Below are 25611 nucleotides of genomic sequence, written 5' to 3'. Positions count from 1 at the left end.
CGGGGTGCATTAGATATTCATACGCTGCGTGTTCGGCGACGCGTGCGACGATTCTAGCACGTGCGTGTCGCGCACGTCCTGGTCGCGCCGAGGGAATAAATCTCCTTCGGGATAAACACCTCGCGCCCTTCCTGTTCTTCCCGGGCTCCGACCGACTCATTTTCTTAATCAGTTCGAAGAAGGACATTCGAAGCGTGCCGATCTGACATTAAAAAGTTAATGACTTTTCGCAAATTAAATTGGTCATTTCGAAAATAATCCAAGAATCTCGAAACTGTATCCAGATAATTTTAACAATTACTTCTCAATTATAAATGTTGTTCTAAAACAAGACATTGTATATTAAACTATAATTAATTTGCGAACATCAACATTCAATCTTTACAGATAGCACGCGCAGATTGCGAAGATAAATTATTAGTGTTATCAATCAATGTAGTTACTCTACGGACTACGTAGATGGAAAGAAAGCGTGGGGTTGGCAAATCGACCACATTAGTGACGAGGCGATATCCAAACTCGATCATCCCCTTCGACCAAGTACCCTTATTGGCACTTGGGAATAAACAAGAGACGTTCAATGGGCCATAAAGGATGGAATCGAGTGTCCACATAGAAAATATGGCTCCATAAATATGCTCGCAATCGATGTCACTTTGCAATGCCGTTATTATCCTCTCCTGCCATTTCGCAGGACGATCAATTCGGAATTGCGCTCTTTATATCCTTGGATAACAACAAATCGCAAGAGTGGTATATCGACCCAATTATAACATAAAGTTAATGCTCACATTTAATGTAACACTTAAAATTTAATGCAATTTGAAAGGGAGAATCAAAAATAAAAAATAAGGTATTTTTTACCCAAAGTATTATAAACTTTATATTTCTTTTCGACTATCTAGTTTGAAAGTAAAAGTTTGCTTTTATGGAAATTTAACATTTTAAACGCTTTATATATATATAAAAATTTCGAAATTATATATCTCTATAATCTCAATATTTTGCAGCTTTTGGAGAAGCGCAAAGTTAGAATATTTAAAACTTTTGATTAATTTTTATAACTTTAAACCTTAAAATACACATTATTTTATTAAATAATTACTTCTTTCAAAACAGCGTGATTGAATACAACAACGCAACGCTGATTAAGCCTTTATTATAATTGGAAACAGAAATTTATCTGCCCAACAATTTCTCGATGTCTTTCGACGCATAGTCATCTTCATTGTGCGAACTATTGCAGTTAAGTTACCAGAAAGAAGCACCCGTGACCCATTCCGGTTTAGCTTTCAACCTTTTCCACTTCAATTATTGTCACAGCCACGAAGCGCGACGCCATTGCCGGAGCGGAGTGCTCGCAAAGGGTTAACTCGCTAGCGAAGAAAGCCTTTCTGCCTCAATGTACCCCCGTCGCGCGAAAATTCCCTCCGCAAAAAAAAAAAGAGCAAAACGGCGAGAGCTACCATTTTGTTGCGTTGTGAAACGAATACAATGTCCTACCAGAATAAATGCGAATACAGAATTGACGAAGGAGAGAAAGAGAGAGAGAGAGAGAGAGAGAGAGAGAGAGAGAGAGAGCGAGAGAATGTAGAATAAAGGTAGGGGAAATATACGGGGAAGGAAAGCATGGTAGAGCCTGGTTCGTATCGAAAGGGGGGAAGTCGCTTTCTTATTTCCATTCTTAGCCAGCGTTCTCTCGAATTCAAGTCTTGATACTAGCACCCACCATTCCGCCTTCGTCCAACCTTCTTCATGATCCTCCCTGTCTCCCACCTCTCCATGGGCTGGGTTCGTCTGTGAAAGTGGGGGTGGTGGCAACAGAACAGTTACAGAGCTCTTTTCTCTCTCTCTGTTTTTCATCTTCCATCTCTCTTTTCATCCTATCGACTTGTACTTTCGATTCGATCTAGATTTAAATTCGGGATGTAACTTGGACGCGAAGGAATCTTTTTTAAAAATTAATAGAACAAGATAAGTTGCGTAAATTTAATATCATACGTAAAAATGTCTGATAAATTATTAGTCTGAAAAATTATTAATTCTTATGACGATATTATTAATAGTATTGGTGAGATGGATATGGTATCCCCAGTATATGCAACTTCCTATGTTTGCCTTATCATTTTCAACTTGTTGAATCTTCTCGGAAACTCTTCTAGGGACAAATCCCGAAGACGTTAACCGATAAAACGAGAAAATGATTTCCGAACACTTGGAGCACGATTATCGTTTGGCGAGAGGGGATGTTTTTCGCGTCCAAGGGATGCCTCGTGGCACCTCGTGATTACACGACGCAGGCCCATAGAGAAAGATCGGCGCACGTAGCCAAAGAGAGACAAGCCGAGAAACGGACCGACCGTACATGTAACCGACCTTACTGGCCTTTATTGACAATTTTGCCACTCAGGCCAATCAGAATACCGAGAATGCTTCCACCGCGCGATGCGACCGCCTCCCAGAATGTACCATTGGCTGATACCAGTCGGTTACCATGGTCACGCGAACGTGCGTACAAGAGAGGGGGTCTCGTGAACGCCACTGACTCAGATCCGATCCACGGACCCGTTGGCATTCCAAAACTGACAGCCGCGAGATAGGACCGAGCCAGTGCCAGTCTCTCCGTCTCTTACCGTCGCGACCACCACAGATTCAGAATCGGCGAACGAAAACGTGTCGCGAGTCTAAACGTCAACAGGACGAAGTCGAGTATCAGTATCGTGTCGCGTGACGATCGCAATGTACGAGAGAACTGACAGAAGAACTGGGACCAGGTGTGACATGACAGTGAATCGAGGACCCTGATCTAATCATGTGCATGACCAATTAAAGCAGTGCAGTGACCCTTTCCCCCAAATATTGTCGCGTTCACCTTGTGATTAAGTTGTTAAGCTTCGCGAGACGAAAGTCTCAATCACGGCAGCAAAATTGAGCTGGATTTGCACCAACGGGCCGCCGGCCACTTTATGAGGTGAGTTCATGAGAAAAAGGAATGAGCGAGAGTACGATTAGGATCGGAGAGAGTGATTTTAGGGTTGAAGTTTTCTCGAATCTTTCACGAAAGTGGCCTAAAAGTTTAACGTCAACATCAAAATCTCTCTTGACAAATCGAACGTTTCATAGAATCAAGGCTATCGTAATGTCATAAACACAAAATCACGTGTTTGTTCCACCGGAAGAGCTTTATGTGTCAAATTAGGAGAACAAATTTTTTCAACATAAGTTGCTTATATTTTATTGACAATGAGCTTGATCAGTTGAATAAAACATCTTCCCACAGATCAGAGAGTGAATTTTATCATTACTTTTTGAGTACAAAATTTTGATATTTTTTTAAACTAGAAAATATAATATAGTTTGTGTTGTGCAATTATATACATATACTCGTGACTTGAATAGTGAAAACCGTCGCATCGTATATTCTTAATCATCAAGAAAACATCCATGTTTAATTTACAACACTGAGTGACTTTAATACAGTAAAAATTAATCTATAACTCTGAAAATAACATTCTAAAAATGCATAATATAATAAAGCTATTGTACATACAAAACCCTTAAAGAAACACCATTGTAACAATAACGATTTAAATCATGGAAATATCAATGATAATATCTTTAAATAGAAATTATATATATATATTCGTATTTTTTTAATAGCGTCTATAAATTATATCTAAGTAAAAAAAGAATTTATTAAAGAACATTAGAATCGGCGTATTTGTTATAATAAAATGATGTATGCTAACAGCTACTTTGATCATCTCAATTTTGTTAGATTTTTATTACTGATTAATATTGTTAACGATTATAAAATTATATATCTTATATTAATTATATGTCGCTTTAAATGTCCAACGTCATAAACTTAATTAATCAAAAAAAGTGAAAATAATCTATCGTGTAATTGACATACTTTTAATATTTTTAAAGATATATCAATCCTATGTTTAACATCAATATCATGAAATATATTGAAAATTTTATGCAAAATGACTATCTTGAAATTTTATCAATATTAATAACATGAAAAGTTATGCGAGTAATCAAAGTCCAAGATTATACAGTCTTATCAAAGTCTTAGATTACAATTTATCTTTCTTTTAGGATTGACAATTATATTGTTAGCTCTTTCGTGTTAAAGAGATAAAATTTTCATCCATTCTTATTAATCAATTGTCTTTAATTAAATCTTCTTTAATTTATCTATAAATAAAAGCAGATTTTAAAACAATCGCGCGTGTAATTTACAGCATCCAAAAAAAGATCCTTCGCTGCAAAATAAACACCGTTTGCTTAAATCAAGGGATTAATTAATTCAAGCTTAGAAACTTTATTTACTTCAATTATATCACGTATAATTAATAACTTAAAGAAAAGGTTTAATTACATGACATCTCTCTACGAATTATAAAATTTCTCATGATAAAGTTCGATCGTTCAACTTATAAATTCCTGAAACACAAATTTAATAATTCACGTTTGCGCTAAATTCATTGGAATATTTTATAAAATGTAAACGGAGAAGCAGGTCTAACACAATATTGTGCGTCAAATTTCATACTAATCATCGCGAAGCAGCAAACTTTCGATCGTTTATGTATTACCTGTGTAAGATTTTGTTTTTCCACAAATAAACGCGACGAGACAGCAATCTCTTTGGATCGTTTATATATTACGTGCAAAGTTTTTCCACTAAACGCTCTATTGTCAAAATAGGCAATAAATTGCGGCTTGCTGTGCATCCCCGGCTCTCTATCGGTGACCCGTACCTAAACATTCAATTAGCACTTCCTAATCCCCCGTCGCTTGGGTTGTCAACAGCCATTACTTCCAGCATCTTCTCGGTCTCAGTGAGCTACCCCCAAGAGAAGGACAGAGAAAGAAAGAAAGAGAGAGAGAGAGAAAGGGAGGAGTATTCTCAGAGAGCACCCCAAACACCACGATGATGACGGGTTGTTCCACCCCTTGCAACTTCGTCTAACCGACGTATCTATTAATCCGTCCTGAATGACACTCGAGGGTGGCATTCGCTCTCTCGTTGTTCCCCACCTCCTCCGCACGGGGGCCGACCCGGGTCTTACAAAATCGTAACTACCGCTCCCCCTCTCTCTTTAGACCCTCCGAGCACTACAAGTTTTTTTTAACGAACGCTCAAGGAGATTCAACACGATAATTGTATTAGTTCGAGAAGCTAGAATTGTCGGGGTAAGAAGAAGGGAGACAGAGAGAAAGAGAGATTGAGAGAGAAGAGGAAAAGAGTGAGTGAGGGAGGGAAGTGAGTCGTTTGGCGCACCCTTTGCCGCAGGGATGACGTTTAGAGTAGAGGATGAAGAACGCACGTAACGCGCCGAGATTGGTTAATGGCTTTGATGGCGAAGAAAAGGATAAGATTAATTTGCTTATGAATTGCGGAGCAAACGAATAAGCAATTATGTGCCGTCGACGCTGCGAGAAAAGGGTCCGCCCTCGTCTCGTTCGACCCCCCTCCCCCACGAAGCTTTTACGATGATACAGTTGCGGTTCGCCGATTGAGAATCTGCTTGGCTCTCATAATTTGCTCGCACGAGAGATAGCAAGAGAATGAGAAAGTGACGCGCGTGTGTCGCTTGCTGATGTGATAATTATCGTGAAAGATATATATTTTTTGTTATTTAAAGTATTCGAATTTTTTAAAAGGAGAGAAGTTATATCGCTGAAAATCTATTTACCATTTTTTGTATCATCAGACTACAGGATAGTAAAAATTCTTCATCGCTCATAAAATTAACGAGGCGCAAAATTTTTAATTCGTTTAAAAAATTTCGAAGATAGATACTAGTTATAAACATTGGAAAAGGAATAATGTATTAAGAAAAATTAACATCTAATACGCACAATTATATATAATGCCGATTAATATTTCTTGCCCTGTGAAAAAAATTTTGAACCTCAATCGGCGATTATTCTCGATAAAAAAAAAAGGGTATTTAAAATAAGAGCCACTTAGTGACAGCTTCGATTATTCTCCCCGATCTTAATCGAACATTCTTAAGCCCCCGCGGGATTAACGCGTGATCCCTGGATTGACCGGGGCTAACAGGGGTCGCTAATTGGTAGCTGTCTTTAATTACAGAGCCGGCGGCAACATGTGCGACGGCTCCTTCACGGAGACCCTGCGTAGTATGCAGGGCATGACGGGAGCATCGCCACCGGGTGGTGCCGGTGTCGGTGTCGGTCCTATGGGGGTCGGCCTCAACAGCCCGCTCGGCCCCGGTGGCAAGAAGGTGCAAGTCGAGCATATTAAACGGCCCATGAACGCCTTCATGGTCTGGTCACGGCTACAGCGACGGAAGATTGCTCAAGAAAATCCCAAGATGCACAACAGCGAAATCTCCAAACGACTCGGTGAGCGAAAATGTCACATTTTTAAAATAATTCAAAGTTGAAAAATTTATGTTTTCTTGTTAAAAAGTATGGAGTATTAAATTTTTATGTTGAATATCTAACGGATTTACGTGTCAATTTAAGAGTGAACGATATTGATTTTATTCTATAACGAAAGCGTGAGTGACTACGGACTGTCAATTAAGTTTTTTTTTCTTAATTAATTTTATCTTTTTTTTTTTTTAATAAAGACAATCTTTCAAGATATAATGATGATCGCGTATCTGTCGTTTTGCGAAAACGTTTAGCGAAATATAATACAATTTCATTCGCGATATATATACATATATTCTCTTCCATGGTTTTTTTTTCATTTTTTTTTATTTTTTTTTATTCGCGCACATGTCGCGTAATTTAGCGTCGACGAAGAGAGAGAGAGAGAGAGAGAGAGATTTTTTGTCTAGTATTTCTGTTAAATACCTCACAGTCGAGATCAACAAAGGATCTTCCGCAATTCCCTCGAGCTCCTTTATCTGTCATTTTCTCCTCGTCTCGCACCCTCTAACCCCTATTTTTCGTTTCCCCGGCGACGACGAATAAGGGAAGCGTCTCCTCCTCCTTTCTCCTCTTCCTCTGCCACCTTCCTCCCCCCCCCCCCGGTAAAAATGATGCGCACGCTCGAACCTTCGATGTACCACCCCCTTTCTATTTTCCATCTTCCTACCCTCCCTCCCCCCCATCCAGACCATCTTTATTCTCCTACGTTTCTTCCTCCGCGTTTCGTCTTTTGTCGGCGCGACACTTTTCCGTCGTTCTTTCGCCGCCGAGAATATTTTCGAACGATACACGCTACGTTGCAACACTACGGTCGCGAATTTTGTCCCTTTCCTTTCTTCCTCGCGAAACTCCTACGCATATAAGGCGACAGACAAAAAACTCCGCTCTCTCTCTCTCTTTCTCAATACGGTGATCGGAATTTAGCGGGCGGGCGCGTGGAATGTGACGTTTCCCTTTTTTCCCGACGACAAAGGTATCCGGAAGAATGCCGTCTTCGATTGGTTACATGAATGCTAAGATGCTGGTAGCGAGGGAAAAGATTTATAAGATTATAAATCTGTCGAATATCGGTTTCTATTGTATTTCGGAAGCAATGATCTCTCGAAAGTTCTTTAAATGTTAAATCCTGGTGTTTTCCGTAACTTTTTGATTTCTAGATTCTCGAATGAATTGTGCGAATTTTTCAAAATCTCTCGAACTTTAATTCCGTGATTCTTCAGATTTTGATTCTTGATTTTTTTTTTCTTTAATTCAAATTTGACACTCGAGTCCTAAAATAAGTGACAGAAGCCTCCCTCCTCCAGGGGTAGAAACTTCGCGTCGTCGGGACGCGAGGGGTGGTTAAAATAATTCCTGTCCAAAAGTGCGATAAAAAGCAGCCTCCAGTTTTATTGCATCAATTAGTAGATGGCGATTCGCGGGTTTATCTTCGGAGCCGGCAATTTGCCACGTTTCACGACGTTCGGAGAACGTTTAAGGGCGCGGATCCTGAAGGGAATAATCGCGGCGCATGGGACGAGAAAGGGGTTCTTTAAAGTGAGTGCTCTGTCGGGAGACGCTTAGAGCTAATCTAGTTATTGGTCCTCGCTGTAACGTTCCCGTTGTGCAAGTTGCTCGTCCGAACCTTGCCCCTTTCCCTCTCGTCTTCAAGATTCCACTCGAACAAATGGCTTAAGCGTTTCGAGGATGATGGCAATTTCGATCGAGATAGAAAGATCAGGATGGAAAAATGATGTAGAAGTAAGATTGAGAGTAAAAGATTCACAAAATTATTTTAACCAGAGATTTCAATGATATACTATAATTAATATACTATTAATAATATTCTAATAAATTTAATAATATATTATTTCTTTATATTGGGTTGAGTAAAAAGTCATTGCGTATTTTTTGTATGTTTTTCAAAGTCATTTATTTATATAAAGAACAAAGATCAGATATATTTTCCGTTTTGTTCGATGACCTTTTGCCATCTTTCGGTGAGCTTCGTAATTCCCCGTTCGTAGAAGGACCTGTCTTTATTGGCGAAAAACTGAACAAGATGCTGATTTACCGCCTCATCTGAATTTAACGTTATTCCACGCAAGAAATTTTGAAGAGAGCGAAACAAGTGGAAGTCCAAGCTCCAATAATTTTTGACGAGTCACCAAAGATGTGTGTGATCTCGCGTTGTCATGATGGAACACAACTCCTTTACGATTGACGAGCTCCGGACGTTTCTGGATGACAGATTCGTTCAAACTGTCCAATTGCCGACAATACACATCCGAATTGATTGTTCGGTTCCTTGGTAGGAGCTCAAAAAACACCACATCCTTCCAATCCCACCACACTGAGAGCATAACCTTCCTCTGATGAAGTTCTGCTTTTGAAGTCGTTTGAGGCGAATCATCACGTCGGGACCAAGACCGTTTGCGTTCCACATTGTTGTAAACAATCCACTTCTCATCACCAGTTATCATTCGTTTCAAAAAAGGATCGTTTTCTTCACGTTTCATGAGCATATCGCAGATGTTTATACGCGCCGTCAAATGAACTTCTTTGAGTTCATAAGGAATCCAAATATCGAGCTTGCTTACGTATCCCAGCTTCTTTAGGTGGACGTGAACACTTTTTTGACTGATCTTCAATGTTTCTGCAATCTCTCGTGTCGTGTAACGTGGGTTTGACTTGATCAATGCCTTTATTTTGTCGTCATCAACCTCGGTGGGCCTTCCTGACCGAGGAGCATCTTTGAGATCAAAATCACCAGCGCGAAATTTCTTGGACCAGTTTTGGCACTGACGTTCTTATAGAGCATCGTCACCGTAAACTTTACGCAATTTTTCACAAGCTTGACGCGCTTTCTTCCCTTTACGGAAGTAAAACAGTAAAATATGGCGAAAATGCACAGTTTGGTCTTCCATCTTCAACTTGTTGTAAAATCTCCAAAACTCAACCAAATCGCTCAATTTTTTTTTTAGAATGAAGCTTAAACCGTCAGCTGTTAAACGATATATGACAAACATATGTGTGAATGACTCTAGTACTGCCAAAACTGAACTAATGCCATCTGTTGCAAAAATACGCAATGACTTTTTACTCAACCCAATATATAGACTATCTAAAAATTTAGCAAGAATTATAATATAAAGACTATTGATGAGATGCTGATGATTATAAAGGAATTATTATTGCGAAAATATTAATCTTGAAATCTTTAGAAATGATCCTATATTTTTCATCCCACAGTTCTATTAATTTTTCTATCATTAGTTCCATAGTCTTGCCACAAGAATTGAAATGAGATTTCACTTAGATAGTCTTTCTCTTCCTCTCTTAAAGCTACCTCTGACACAATGTTGCGACGTAAAAAAAAAAAAAAAAAAAAATTTACACACGATGCAAACACCCTCGAGAGAGAGAGAACTTAACAAAGAGGATGGAACCGAGAGAGGAATAAAGGGTGTATAAACATATGAGAGAGAAGAGGTAGGGAGAGCGCGGGATTTGGAGAAGAGGAGACTCCGGGAGAAGCTTTCATCGTAATGAAGTATTTCTGCCGCTTTTGCCAAAGCCTTGAAGAGGAAAGGCATCAACTTCTTTCGATCGCGTTAAAAGAACGATCTTGCCTCGGTCTTGCAATCCTCTCGGAAACAGAATGCCCATCTTACAGTCCTAAAAGACAATTCAGTTTAACTCTTTAAACAATGAACGTTGATTCGCGAAACCATCCGTGACACCAATCTCGGAAAATAACAGCGATTCTCTACCGAAAATATTTAAAACAGCGTTGCTCAAAATTAATTTCTACGCTTTAAGCAAAAAAAATAAAAAAATAAATAAATAATGAAACGCGATTTATTTTATTTATCGCCTTTGCGTTAATAAATCTAAATATTAAAAAAAGGCCTAAATTTCTATTGATATTCTATACGACTTATATATCATTTTTTACACATTATTATTGTTATTTTATTTAATATCAACGTGTAAAAAATGAACGTCAGAATAATTAAGAAAAATGCAAAGATCCTTGGAACGATAATGACATTCGAACTTGACTTGCCGATGGCTTTGCGAGAAACAGCAGCTATAAATGTGAAGATACACCAAATACTAATATCGAAAGAAAAGATATTACCGCTAACTCTCATGAAAGTAGATCCGAACCGTTGGCTCGCGGAATCTGCGAGGGGAAATAAATAATTCGCGGAGAACCTTCCGACGCTGCACGTTCACCTATAGAATCGCGAGGACAATGACGCTCGTTGCGACAAAGGCGATATATATATATATATATATATATATATATATATAAAACGCGTTCAGGTACACGTACGCGCATCTCCGCGTTTTTTCCCTCCCCTCTCACGGTCATGATTAAAAATGATCGCCGGGCTTGAAGCTTTTCCGCTCCCTTAAAAGCCTCCGTCACTACTTTGAACCGCCCACCAGTCGCTCTTTGTATCACAAAGGGGCCAGGATTCTCTGCTCCACTTCGAGACTCATGAGCAAAATCTGTTTCCTCGAGTGAATTCCGCGACAAGCTTCGCGCGAAAAGGATTGAGAAAGATTAAGGAAGGAGACGCGCAGGAGTAAAGTGCCTTCGCGGAGTTTTGTTTACTTAAAACTTCATAATTTCCAATGATCTTTGAATTACAAGCGATTAAGTACGAAGAATCTTTTGCGATCTAAGCTTCTAATTGAAAGATATAATTAAACAATAAATCATTGCAGAATTAGTAAATATTAGATATTGTTTCTTTTTCTTTAGAATTTCAATTAAATATTTAAATAAATTTCTCTCAATCAGATTTTTTCCTTTTTAAAAAATAGACGTTAAATCTATCGCAGCATCTGTCGTTGAGATTTATAAAATGTGAAATATTAAAATAATCTTATTACAAAACGATATCGATAAAATAATAGAAGATGCTTTACCATCATATTTGATGCAATAAAGAGAGAAAATATCGCACGAAAGCTTTATATGAAATAATATTACGCAAATATCACGCAAGATAATTGTTAACAAAATCGTAAAAGGGGGGGATAAGATCATGTTTATACCGTGGAGATAAAACAAAACTGCACTACGTTACGAAAAAGGCTTTGAATCATTTGTAGCGTGTAATACGTATATGCCTTGGAGGCATCTTCTTAATGGACACGATGCGACGCCGGTAACGAGAATAATGGCGTCATTGTTTCGTGCCGTAAGAAAAGGTAAAGGCTATTAGGAGCGTGGCACGCGAAGAGGACTCGAGATAGAATTTCCTTTTTAGCTGTGTCGCTTTACTTAACGACGTAATTATACCGTACGTCGGCAAATGAATGTATCTAATGAAATTTTCGCGCTATTATCGAGAACGTAAACCCTTACCCGATGATTTATTCGGCGTGTCTCTCTCTGTGACGTGAACGAGGATTACGTACGCACAGTATAAAATATTGTCGCCTTTATATTTAAGGATATTTCAATAGATATACAACGTGTATGATAATTATAGGTGAAGAAAAAGGGACACGTAATGATTGATATGAAAATTATTCGAAAACGTTCATTATAACAGAATAGTGTTTACATTGTTTTGCAATCTCGGCCATACTCATGTACAATAATGATACTATTTCGAAATAGAAAAGCGCAAACCGAACTCATCCTACAAGAGGTGTCGATTAATGACCGTTGCAAATTTTGCTTTAAAAAAAAAAAAAAAAAAAAAAAAAATCAATTAAATTTTATTTTTCTACGTTAAAATATGTATCTTAAAATATATAAACACAATTATATAATATACTTAATTTTGTGTTCCGTGTATGCGTTTCTCTCAAATCCAATATCCTTTTAACGAATAATGTTATTAATTAAACAGACTGACACACACTTCATTCGTCTATTGTAACGAGCTTCGTTTGTTGAAGAGTGTATTTTTAACACCGTGCGTATTTTCTCACGTAATCCCGACGACGCAAGTTCGATTTTCGAGCCCCAAGTCGCGAAGTCCCCCCTCCCCCCTCTCACCGCCCCCCCCCGCCCCCCTTCTCGCGCCCCAACAGGAAATGCAGGAAACGTTTTCCAATTTCCACGTTTCATCGTCGGCGACAAGTCCCGGGAAGGGTTGGAGAAGGCGGGGGGGGGGGGGGGAAGGGGGAAAGGGCAGGATGGCCGATCGATCGGCGGTGCAGTAGCTGCACCGCGTCACCCCCTCGTCGCACCATCTTCAACTGTCACGCTTCGAAACGACAACTCTTTCCCATCCGAGAAAAATTCAACGTTCGCGCGCGAGAGATTATAATGGATTAAGCTAAAAAAAAAAAAAAAAAAAAAATCTATATTCTTTTCGCGCGCGAAATTTCACGAAAGAAGGTAATAAACTGCTCCAGCTGGATAATCGACGAGGCAATTGACGTATTCATCGTCGGTGGTCTCCTTCAGCGACATTGCTCGCGTCATAGAAACGAGGACGACGTCACGGCCACGCTGTCCTCTGCTCTCCTTCGTCTTCCCGATCCTTCCCCTCCTCACGATCTCCTCTCCACGCCATCCTCGTCCATTAATTAACAGACCTTTGTACTTTTAAACGATGTTAAATAAACGGCATTGTCCGCCGACGAAAGGACTGAAAGGCGGGTGCCATTGTGCTTTAAGCTCGCTCCTCATCGTCCTCGTCGTCGTCGTCGTCGTCTTCGTCGTCCTCGTCGTCCTCGTCGTCCTCGTCGTCCTCGTCGTCCTCGCCGCCGTCATCGTCAATCCCAGAAAGAAGGAAAGAGAAAACGAAGGAGTATTGCCCGCGAACGCCAACCTACTAATACCATCAGTACCTAGAAGCCTTTGTTCTAAACAAATACGTCGAAACCCGCCGCCACCCCCGTCGTCCTCCCCCCTCCCCCCTCCCATCCCTCGCCATTTCCCTCTCTTGTTCGACCGTGCCACCTGCCTTTCAGACGGGAAAACCGTTGTATCGATTGGATAAGCCGTAATATAAATGGAGAGCACACCGGGGCTACCCCTTTTGCGCGCGACCGGAAGTCGCTTTTTGATTCCGGAGGGAAATTCACGCGGTTCATGAGTCGTCAATTTAGACCAATATTTCTCAAACGACGGAAACTCTCGAGAATGTTTTTATATCGAGTATAAAAAAAAGCAATTTTATTTTCTTATTTAACCCCCCCAATCCTCTTCCTCCCCTCCCCCTCCCCAAAAGCTTTATCTCTGAAATAAACGGATGGATAAAAATATTTCTTAGGAATGAGAAAAATTTATAGAATAGAATTTACTCTTGTATTTACATTTACACACACACACACACACACACACACACGCGCGCGCGCGCGCATAGAGCTTCCTCAGAGAGTTTGATTTAAATAAGAGAGTGCTGCACAAACTGTGCAGTATACATTTCTAGAATTAATTAAATCGAGTGATTTTTTTTTTTTTTTTTATCGAGAACAGTTTCGCGTTATCAACTTGCTATTGTCTCGGAAGATGCGATTCTCGAACTCATTCAGCGCTTGCCAATACCTTTTCTTTGGGGTTTATTGTGATCATCACGCATCTGTATTGTCCAATAGTGCTGTTGTTACTGTTGATAGCGGGCAGCAACAACGGGAAAAACAAGGGGTTCAATAGGGTTCGCTGCGAATTTCCGGCTTTCGACGCTCTTATCAGCTTTTATCGCGGGATCCAAAGCCTTTCTCCCTCTTTTCTCTACCGTTCCTCTTTTCTCTTTTTAATTGCAGGATAAATCTCTGAGCAAAAGTAATATCGATTATCCGCAATAACTTTACGAATTTTTATATTTAAATGGTATTTAAATATTTTTAAAAAATTTCATCCCATTGTATTTATCTCCGTGTTTTTTCTTTCTATGAAAATTTTTCTCCCGCTCAAATGGAACTTCGTATCCTGCCGACCGTTCGAAATATTACTCGTGTGCTCCTTCTCTCCTTTTCTTCTCCCGATGATTTTCTCGCTCCCGGCTGCGTCCGGTAATCCTGGTCAAGCCGCATAAAAGGAGAAGAAAAGCTCGGAAGCTATTAAAGCCCTTGTGTGAAGGGCATGAAAAAAAGTTTCTTTTGGCGCCTCTGCGGCCGGCTTGTACCAAGCAAATCTCAAGTTGAAACGGCAAATTGAGCCATCGGGCATTAAACAACAAAGAAAAATGTCATATATATAGAAATTATAATATATAGAATCTTTAATTTTCAAATAATTGATATCTGCAGATGTATTACATAATTTATCTCCTTCTTTCTTGAGTAAAATTCAATTGAAAATTCACATTCTTTAAAATTGAAAGATTAAATACATTGTTGGAAAATTTTTGTTTTTTTAAAAAGATATGCCGGTTAAAATTTTTGTGTTATACAATTTTAATATTATTTATTTAACACGTCCATGTGTGTTAATTTAACATTTATTGTTGTTGTGTTAATTGAACTCAAATGTTAAATTATTAAAATAAGTGAAAAAATATAAAAATAACACAATTGCGTATGCAGGGTGTCCCATTTTAAAAGTTCTATCCTCATAACATTTCGGGATCAACGTTTGAAGGAAAACAACTCGGATAAAAATTGTAGAGATCTAATAGTGACCTTGGATTTGACATTAAAGGTCACTTTCAAGGTCATTTGAAGGTCAACTTCCGTTTTTTAAACGGAACCCCCTATTTTTCATTACATATTCTTGTAGCTTATCTCGAGAGCTTTCCAAAACACTGTGATAAAGTATTTTTTTATTAAGTACTTTTTAAGTTATTTTATATTTTAATCTGACATATTTTGATATAAAAAATTAAATAGCTCGTAAAATATTTAGTTTTCGATAATCATACCGTAATACTTTTATGTACAGAATAATGAGACAAATCAATTAGTATAAAAAATAATTGTTTTTAAGAAAATTATTTACAATGTATTTTCTTAAACAATTATTTGTTTTTTTTTTGACATCAAAGTATTACGATAAGATTATCGACAACTGAATATTTTACGAAATATTTTTTATATCAAAATATGTCAGATAAAAATATAAAACAAATCAAAAAGTTATGAGGGTGAAACTTTTAAAATGGGACACCCTGTATTTATTTTTAATTTTTTAATATATATATATATGTTCCATATTATCAATGACAGAATTTTTATCTGTTAAAATGTACAGAAAAAAAATATTTATTTTATTTTATAATATAATAGAAGTGAGAGTGACTACGGGGACTGTTAATAAGTTTTTTTTTTTCTAAGTTAATTTTACCATTAAAAATATATTAATTTTACACAAAATTTATTCCAAATTACTATGAAATTTGTATTGTAATATTAACATAGTATTATTATTGACACATCTACATTATATTAAATTAAGACGAGAACTTGTGTGTATGGACCGTTTGGGACATGGCGGTATATGTCAGATTTAAGCCAAATTTTGTGTCTCTTTCGGGATTTTTTTGCGACGCATCCTCGCTTACACTGAAATCTCAGCGAAATCAATCTCCGGTAAACGCGAGCTTCGCGGCGCGTCGCGACGCCGACGTCTCGCTGCGGCGGCCATTGTTGACGGCGTCGCGATGCAAACCCCGGGGGCGCATTGTACCCCCCTCCCCCCCCTCCGGCATGAGGGGGGAGGGGGGTCGGTGTGTGTCGCGCACCTCGCTACCAGCGAGGTTCCGTTTCCAGAATACCGGGGCTTCGCGCTTTGTGCGCGCCTCGACGATCGTCGACAACAAGTGGTAATTAATTCTGCGCAAAACAATCAGCCCACTGGCTGGGTGGGGAGGGGGTTAGAGGAGCGAAGGGGTTAAAAAGCGATTCTCGTCCAATGAGTCCCTCCGCGGTATCCCTCCGAGAGCGTTTAAATGCGAATCGAAAAGCCACAACGCGTATGACAATTAATCGTATAATTTTAAATTTAGAGACTTCGATCACATGTACCATTATATGTATATATGTATATGCGAGAGGTGACAATGATTTTCACGTCTCCCACTCTTTTCATTAGACGCGGCTCAATTTTTCATCAGCTGACGAATAAATCAGCAAGTAATACAAAAGGATGTACAAAGTACGAATCTTCGTGATAATCGATACCGATAATTATTATTTTTAACCGACCTTTAATTACTATTTAATTAGCTAAATAATTGCGAGTAAGAACATTGTAACGTGTAACGAATTATCCAATCGATTAATATTCGAATAGAAAAATTTAGAATTATATTTACGCAACGATCAATCTCTCTCTCTCTCTCTCTCTCTCTATCTATCTATTCACCTGATGTACACACTCGCGCTCTTATTATTAATCGTAACATGAAAATTGTCGCAGGTGCGGAATGGAAGCTTCTTACGGAAGATGAAAAACGCCCGTTCATCGACCAGGCCAAGAGGTTACGCGCCCAACACATGAAGGAACATCCAGATTACAAATACAGACCGCGAAGGAAACCCAAGACCCTGCGGAAAGAAGGCTATCCTTACAGTATTCCATACCCAAGCGTTCCCATGGACGCTCTTCGAGCCGGTAATTATTTCAAATTATATTAATATTAATATTCATATTAATTATATTTATTATATAATTTTATAAATTACATAACATTATATCGCGTGTGATTCAAACAGTAAATCCTTTTCTTAAATCGATCAATATTATTACATCTTCGCGATAAACTGTTGGAAGATTTGTGTTTTCTTGTTAAAAGATTTGGACGATTAAAAGTTTTGTAATAAATTGTTGTTACGTTAATTGAACTCAAATGTTAAATTATTAAAACAATCGAGAAAAATGTTAAAATAACACAATGTGAAAATATATTTTTTAGTGTATATTACATTTTTATACTAACATCAGGGTTGGGAAGTAACGCGTTAATACTTGTAACGTCGTTATACTTTTTTTTTTTTTTTTTTTTTTTGTAACGATCGTTAGTTTTTTTCTGTTTCTAACGATAACGGTAACATTTACGGTTACATTTTTAAAGTAACGGTAACGAATTGGCCGTTACTTTTATCGTTACTTTTTCGTTCTTTATCATCTTATATCTATTCAATAGATAGATGTATTTTTTGAAAAATATTTTGCAGTTTGGAATACACTCTTAATAATATCAATATTTTTATAAAAAAGCAAAGATTTGATAATAATTTTTTAATATGCAAAATACTCCAAATTTAATAGATAAACTTGGAGAATATATAAAGACATCCAAAAGAGACGAGAAAAAACTCGTTGTAATTGCGTAAATTCACAATCTTTTTTTCTTATCTCTCTTGGATGTTTTTATATGTTCTCAAGGTTTATGTATTAAATTTGAAGCGTTTTGCATATTTGTAGCAACGTATTTAAATATTACAAATACATTGCACCGTAACATTACTGTAGTCTTACATTGAAATATTTCTGAGGGCGGACATTTCAACGTTGCCGCAGGCTTGCAGTAACATTGCAGAAACATTTCGCAACTTCTATGCAATATTACAATGTTTCAATGTAAGATCTATGCAACGTTTTTGCAATCTTTCGGTGCTGTATGGGATTACTTTTATCGTTATGGTTCTTTATTATCTTACATCTATTCAATAGATAATGTATTTTTTGAAAAATATTTTCTAGCCTTCTATCATAGGCTGTGCATTCTGATAGTCACTGCCAGTACTGAAAATCTATAGTAACGTAAATTATAGATTTTACAATATTGGCAGTGAATATTGGAATACACTCTTAATAATATCAATATTTATCTTATCAATATTTAAAAACAATGTTTGATAAAAATTTTCGACAAAATTGAGATTTGTAAATTACAATTTAAATTCCTATAAAGATAAGTGTATTAAAAAGTAAAGGTATTAACATAAAAAATTAAAATCATTAAATAAGTTTAATGTAAAAGAAACGCTTGCTATATTAGAGACTAATTTAGAGTTTTTAATTGTAACGTAGATTATTACATTTAATATCGATTATTAAAAATTTTATAATCTAATAGCTTATTTTAGCTATACGAAAAACAAAAACATAACGATAAAGTAACGAATCGTTACTTTCCAAGTAACGGTAACGGTAACGCGTTACTTTTTAAAATCAGTAACGAGTAACGGTAACGAGTTACTCTTTACAAAAAAATAACGTTAACGGTAACGCGTTACTTTTATAGAGTAACGTTCCCAATCCTGACTAATATTAATAATATCATCAATTTTATATCACACCCATCTCGTTGAGAATATTTGCCGCATTTGAACGTATAAAAGAGTAATCGACCTTTCCGATGGCTTTGACGGGAATCATCTCGTTGCATCGCAATGCAGCGAAGTAGCGCGTGAAAATGTTGTTGCAGATATTGCACCTCGCAATTGCGTAAACACTCGTGCCCAACACTTGCCACTACGCGACTGACGTCACGTCATGTCTGGTTAGTTTATTGTGACAATTGAGCGAGCGTAAATGGAAGTCCCCGAGTCCCTGTGGAAAAGCGCGTGTGAAGAACACGGAGAATGCGCTTACCAATTTGTTTTAATTAACACGCGACGGAAAAGCGAATGGATTATGCGCGATGAACGCGGCGCGATTTGTAATTTAATTATCGCAATCTTTCTTTGACACGCGCTGCAACAAAGGTGACAGAGCGCCGGACGCGCCTTTATCTGTATTACAGTGTCAATAATACGCGTATATTTTTCGCGTAAACAAAACTCGTCTCATCCACTTATTTATTTGTTACACGAAAATGTATGGATAATTGCATTGTTAAAAGTAACGAGTGTAAAGAGGATATTTTACGAATATCGCGATTCGTATTTCGAAGCGCGCATTGCTCGATCAATTGGTACTTGGATTCGTATAACTACATTGTAATTATTTAAAATACCGTTTACCGTAGTGCTGACATTAATTAATCGTCACCGTCTCTCTCATCGTTGATTTATCTCTCAAATTATATAACTGTATTACATTATCGCTTTAATTACTACACGTTTAATTACGAATTAAATCATACTCGTGTAACTGAAATCATTTCCATCCATCATTACTATTCCGACTTGAGATTGTTATTACTTCTAAATAATATATATATATACAGAGTGTCCCATTTTAAAAGTTCCACCCTCATAACATTTCAGGCTCAACGTTTGAAGGAAAACGACTCGGATAAAATTTGTAGGGAACAAAGGGGTCTATCTAATAGTGACCTTGGATTTGACATTAAAGGTCATTTTCAAGGTCATTTGAAGGTCAACTTCCATTTCTTAAATGGAATCCCCTATCTTTCATTACATATTCTAGTAGCTTATCTCGGGAGCTTCCCAAAACACTATAATAAAGTATTTTTTTATTAAGCACTTTTGGAGTTATTTTATATTTTAATCTGACATATTTTGATATAAAAAATTAAATATCTCGTAAAATATTTAGTTTTCGATAATCATACCGTAATACTTCTATGTACAGAATAATGAGACAAATCAATTAGTGTAAAAAATTATTGTTTTTAAGAAAATTATTTACAATGTATTTTCTTAAATTTTTTTTTTTTTTTTTTTTTTTTTTTCACTAATTGATTTGTCTCATTATTCTGTACATAAAAGTATTACGGTAAGATTATCGAAAACTGAATATTTTACGAGACATTTAATTTTTTATATCAGAATATGTCAGATTAAAATAACTTAAAAAGTACTTAATAAAAAAATATTTTATTACAGTGCTTTGAAAAGCTCTCGAGATAAGCTACAAGAATATGTAATGAAAAATAGGGGGTTCTATTTAAAAAACGGCAGTTGACCTTCAAATGACCTTGAAAATGACCTTTGATGTCACAATCCAAGGTCACTATTAGATAGTCCCCTTTGTTCCCTACAACATTTATCCGAGTCGTTTTCCTTCAAACGTTGATCCTGAAAAGTTATGAGGGTGAACCTTTTAAAATGGGACACCCTGTATATACACACAGAGCGCATTTCAGAATCTTCTTATAAATCTTTATATGTAAATTCAGAAGCGTCTTTTCTCTCTCTCTTTGTCTCTTTTTTCGATGGCTTTTATAACGCGTTGTTTTTATTCTTACGATTCTCTCATGTCGCTATTGTATTTTCAATATGAAAACGAGAGAGCATTCGAATATTTATGCCGCATTATATATTACGCGCCCGTATTCACCTTGTAATTTATCGTCGTCATGTAATTCGCGTCCGCGAGTGTAGGCGAGAGTTCTACAGATATCTTTCGAGAAATTATTAATTCCGGCAATGGTGATGTCGCGATTAAGGCCGGAATTTATCCCTCGACGCCCACGCGATCTCGCCGCAAAAAAAAAAAGAAAAAAAAGCGATCGGTAATCTCCGATTTATCGTACGTGGAGTCTCTCCTACTTCCCATTTATATCTCCTCCCGTGACCTTCTCCCTGCACATTTCTATTCAGGCTCGGATCGAAACTCCTGCGCATCGTTTAGATTATCTCGAACAGGAAACATACAAAATGATTCGCACTTTTAGAATACGAAACTTGAGAAGAGAAATACAAAATTTTACCGCGTCAGAATGATAAAAAAGAATGAAGCATTGAAATCTTTTCAAATTAAAAGTATGTTCCTACACTGTTGGAACATTTATTTACTTATTTACTTTTATCTTCCTATTATTTATTAATTTATTATTTTTCATTTATTAATTTACGTTTTCGTGTTTAAAAAATATAAAAAAATAAAACCCGATTAAAATTTTTGTATTAAATATATTTAAGGTATTCATGATAATTCAACATGTTGCTGGTGTGTTAATTGAATTGGTTAATTAATTAAGATAACTGAAAAAGGTGTAAAAATAATTTTACACAATAAATATGTTTTGTATTAATTAGTGACGGAATTTAGTGACTCAAAATTCAGTGATGATGTTAAAATTTATAAAAAAGAAATGTTAATTTATTATATAATAAAAGTGAGAGTGACTAATAGATCGTCGATAAGATTTTTTCCTAAATTAATTTTATCGTTAAAAAAATGTTGATTCTACATAAAATTTATTTTCAATTACTATGCAGTTTGCATTGATTTTGCGTTGAAATATTAACATAATATCAATATCAGGATTTAACATATCCGTATTATATATGTGTTAAATTGACAGAAAAATTTGTGTGGATCGTTTGAGACATGCGATTTTCCAACAATGCATTATCATTATCTCATCGTCAACATTTATGTATGTTTGTGTAAAATACCCGGTTCATTATGTTATTGTATTTGCATTGTATCTTGTATTATCACGGTTATTATCTTTGTTGAATCGGCATTTGTCACAATAGTCTTTCCTTCAAGCGAAAACACCTTTTTGTCCTTTTATTCAAAAGAACTATTTCATCACTTTCTTATTTTTTCTCTTAAAAAAAAAAAAAAAAAAAAAAAAGTCATCTTCTCTTTTTTCCCCCCAGCGGTCATTTTCAGTACCTTCCGGACATTTCTGCTACCTCTCGACCGGTGGCACGTGCATAAGACAAGCGCGTGGGTGGTTGGGATAAATTAGCGGCTTAAATTTCCTCTCCGGCACGAGAGGCTGCTTGTTTCCTAAGGATCCAATTTAAAGACAAGTTTCAAGCGCATAATCGGGGACAACGCGCGTAATCGCTAATTCTCACGTTAATCCGAAATTCCGATCGCTACTCACAACACTTGTATTATTAACGTCAGCTGCTGCGATAAATTATATATTTATCGTAATCCCGTAATTTTATCGATAACATATTAAACCGATAAAGTCGATTAGATATATAAATATGAATACGGATAGTCCCAAAGGAAATATCGAATTATTAAAGTATTGATGCTAAAGTAAATTTTAAAGTTAAATAAAAATTAGTTCTTTTACGATAATATATTTGATAATTCGCGCGAGGTAGGATCGTAAAATATACGGAGAAAAGAAAATGCAAGATACGTATCCCCTTAATTTTTTTTTTTTTTTTCTGAATTGCCACCGGATATACGTACGTACTCCACGGGGGTGATTGTCCTTTCTCCAACTAGTGACAGATTTACGATCGCGGGTATCTCCGTGAAGTCATGCGCTTTCAGCCCCCGGGCGTGACTGCTGAGTCGCGTGGACTTTCGCATAATACCGCAGAAGCTTAAGACAATTCGATAAATAATGAGCCTGCGACATGTTTATGCGCTCGCGTGCCTGCATCCAATGAATTCACGAGCGTTCCCCCAAAGGTCTACGGTCCTACAGCGCCGAAGGGAATTACTCGAGGATTTATTCCAGCGCGTTCCTCTCCCCCTCCCCCCTCCTTTACCCCTCCCCCGCCACCCCCGTGCTCCCGCGCGATATCAAGTCGATCTACAACGACGAAGCGTGCTCCAATTAGGAGAAACAAAATTTTCTCTCAAGCTTCAGGTTGCATAAAATGTTAGTATTTTTCTAATTCTTCCACTGATCTTCAAAGTTCTAATTTCTTCTTAAAAAATTAAAAAGATTGAAGCAAATATTCTTATATAAAGGATCGACGCCAAATTTATTGATGAAAAGTGACGAAACCGATACCGAGATAATTACATAGTGTATACTTTTAATTTCTCCGATAAATGCAAATCGCGCATAATCCCTTATCTATTTTTCATTCGGGTCTTACGGGTACGCGAAAGACTAACGTAAACCATTCGCGAGTTTCGAAAACGCGAGGAACGAGATTCGCCGAACGGAGAAAACGACAGAAGCGCGATAGAATCTTTTGTGTTTGCATTTGAATTATTATGCGACACGGTAGAATTGCGACAGACGGCCACGACGCGCGTAAAATATTTAGACTTAGTAATCAGGTTGCGTCCCCCCTCGCGCGCGCCTTCGTCCGGCATGGAAATTCAAAATTACGTAATCCGGTACGAGGTGCGAAACAATGAGGACAATAGCAATCCAGGAACGGCAAACAAATCTCTGCAAACCAAAGGGGGACTCGCAGCGTAGTACCAAGAGCCCGATTCATCGAACATCTGTTCTCGAATTTCTGCCCGGCGAAAAAGATAAATCAAAATCGACAGAAATCGTAAATAAACTCTACCAGGTGCGATCAACTCTAATTGAATCGAAAAGGCAAAAGCTCGATGGAAAAAAAATCCGATAATACGATTTTAACGAAGTTACTACAAAAACAACTAATTCAATGTCTTCAAGTCAGCTGACATTTTACTTTAAATCAATATATTGGATGATTGCATAAGTTCGTGCCCGATTTTCATAGATGGCATTAAGTTACTGCATGGCGGAGTTCTATTGTTTTCGTGTGGTAATTGTTGCTTACACCGAATAGATGACGTTGTCTTTATGTCAATTTAGCGTCAGACATTGTTCAGATAAGTCCATTTGTGCATAAGAGAAATCATTAAAAATGGAGAACGAAAGGTGCATTTGCGGCATGTAATGCTATATGAATTTCGGAAAGGCGTGAGTGTTGGGATTGCACAAAAAAATATTTAAAGCGTTTATTTGGACCGCGCTCCTGCTCTCCGAACAGTCAAAAAGTGGTTTGGCAGATTTCGAAATAGTGATTTCAACATGGAGAATCAACCCCGCTCTGGACGGCCTTCTGGCATTGATGATGACATTGTGCATGCCTTAGTGGAAAGAAACCCAAGGATTACAACTGAGGATATTGCTGAGAGGCCGAACATCGATAATTCAACCGCTTTTCGTCATTTAAAAAAGCTTGGATACATTTCCAAGCTTGATACGTGGGTGCCGCATCTCCTGACTGAAAGGAATAAGCTGCAGGAAAACTGCAGGAGTTGCAATGGGAAATTCTGCAGTAACCGCCATATTCTCCAGATATTGCGCTTTCAGATTTTTATCTATTCCGGTCTTTGCAGAATAGTTTAAATGGCAAGAATCTCAATTCCGAGGAAGCTGTCGAAAACCACCTTACAAACTTTTTTCAAGAAAAACCAAGTTCTTTCTTCAAAAATGGAATCGACAAGCTTATAGATCGTTGGAAAACCATTGTAGAAAAGAATGGAGACTATATAATTGATTAATAAAAGTGTTATCTCTAAAATATAATCTATTGAAGTTTATATAATATTTATATCGGGCACGAACTTATGCAATCACCCAATATATATTTAAATTAAATATTGATCAGTTTTCGATAAGCGCATCCGTCTGCTTCATAAAGTACGACGAATCGGAGATCCCGATAAAGATTTTACGTGATTTTTTCACGTCTAGAATCGAGCAGCTCGATCGCCGAAACACCCGTCTCACCTTTGGCGAGATCTTCGGGCGATCATAAATCTCGGAGAACTCAACGCCAATCATCCTCCTTCGGGTTAGCTTCGCTGAAACGAAGCGAATGAGCAACGTCTCCCGGTCGCTATCGTCCTCGCTCGACAATGGGGCTTCGTCGAAGGTTTTGTCGATGATCGATAAGCCACCGAGTATACCATACACGTTCTCGTCTCCCTCTCTTTTCAAACGAATGGCAAAACATGCAAAACGGTATAAAAAAGAGACAGAGACGCGTTACATAGAGAACCGGGTATCAATCTTCACCGAAAATAACCGATCATCATTAGCGATCATTGTCGAAAGGCAAAAGGAAACGCGATTCTTATCCCGAAGCAAAAGTAACCGCTCGCTATTTCCTAAACCAACACTTCTATCTCTTATTTTATCTTCGATATTTCCGACTGATGAAATTACAATTTAAAACATCGTAATATCTACGTGTCAAGAACGCATCACCTTCGATAGTTCGATAGCCCATCCACATCGAGAAAGAAACGCCAGATATTCGAGCAGCCAACTCGCAACTAACCGTAAAGATATATTTTCCATTCTGATCCTCTTAGACTTACGCTTTAATTAACGATCCCCCACAAAATCACAAACACACTCGCGCCATAAACTATAATAATTATTCCCATATTGTCGATGTTATGTAAGTGCAACTCGCGCACAATTAATATATCGCGCGGATGAATCGACGATCGCACAAATTACCGTCTTATTTATCGATATCGGCGTGTTGTTAACATTATAGGGATGGCCGGTAGCATGGGACAAGCTGGGATGGGCACCTATTACGGCCCTGCGGCGGCTTACGGTTCCCTGTCGGCGGCCAGCATGGCTGCGGCCGCGGCAGCGGCAGCACAACAATCGGCGGCCATGTCTGGTCTCGCGGCACCTGCTCAGGTAAGTCGAT

General features: G+C 37.6%; 1 protein-coding gene and 1 long non-coding RNA gene across 3 annotated transcripts in view; one reads left to right on the top strand and one right to left on the bottom strand.

Moving 5' to 3' along the window:
- The window catches only part of LOC138937410 (uncharacterized), a 171977-nt gene that overhangs the window by 132783 nt on the left and 13583 nt on the right, over positions 1-25611 (bottom strand). The window lies entirely within an intron of this gene.
- LOC138937091 (transcription factor Sox-19b) overlaps positions 2589-25611 on the top strand; it is a 28446-nt gene continuing 5423 nt past the window's right edge. Inside the window, exons 1-4 of the mRNA XM_070303012.1 lie at positions 2589-2971; positions 6116-6387; positions 16742-16936; positions 25450-25601. Coding sequence (XP_070159113.1) covers positions 2967-2971; positions 6116-6387; positions 16742-16936; positions 25450-25601 — 624 coding nt within the window. The 5' untranslated portion in view covers positions 2589-2966. The remainder of the gene's footprint in view (positions 2972-6115; positions 6388-16741; positions 16937-25449; positions 25602-25611) is intronic.

The sequence above is a fragment of the Polyergus mexicanus genome, unplaced genomic scaffold, assembly GCF_030449975.1.
Source record: "Polyergus mexicanus isolate NDT 795.1 unplaced genomic scaffold, iyPolMexi1.0 SCAF_10, whole genome shotgun sequence".
NCBI classification, from domain to species: Eukaryota; Metazoa; Arthropoda; class Insecta; order Hymenoptera; family Formicidae; genus Polyergus; species Polyergus mexicanus.
This window is presented reverse-complemented; position numbering and strand designations above follow the sequence as displayed.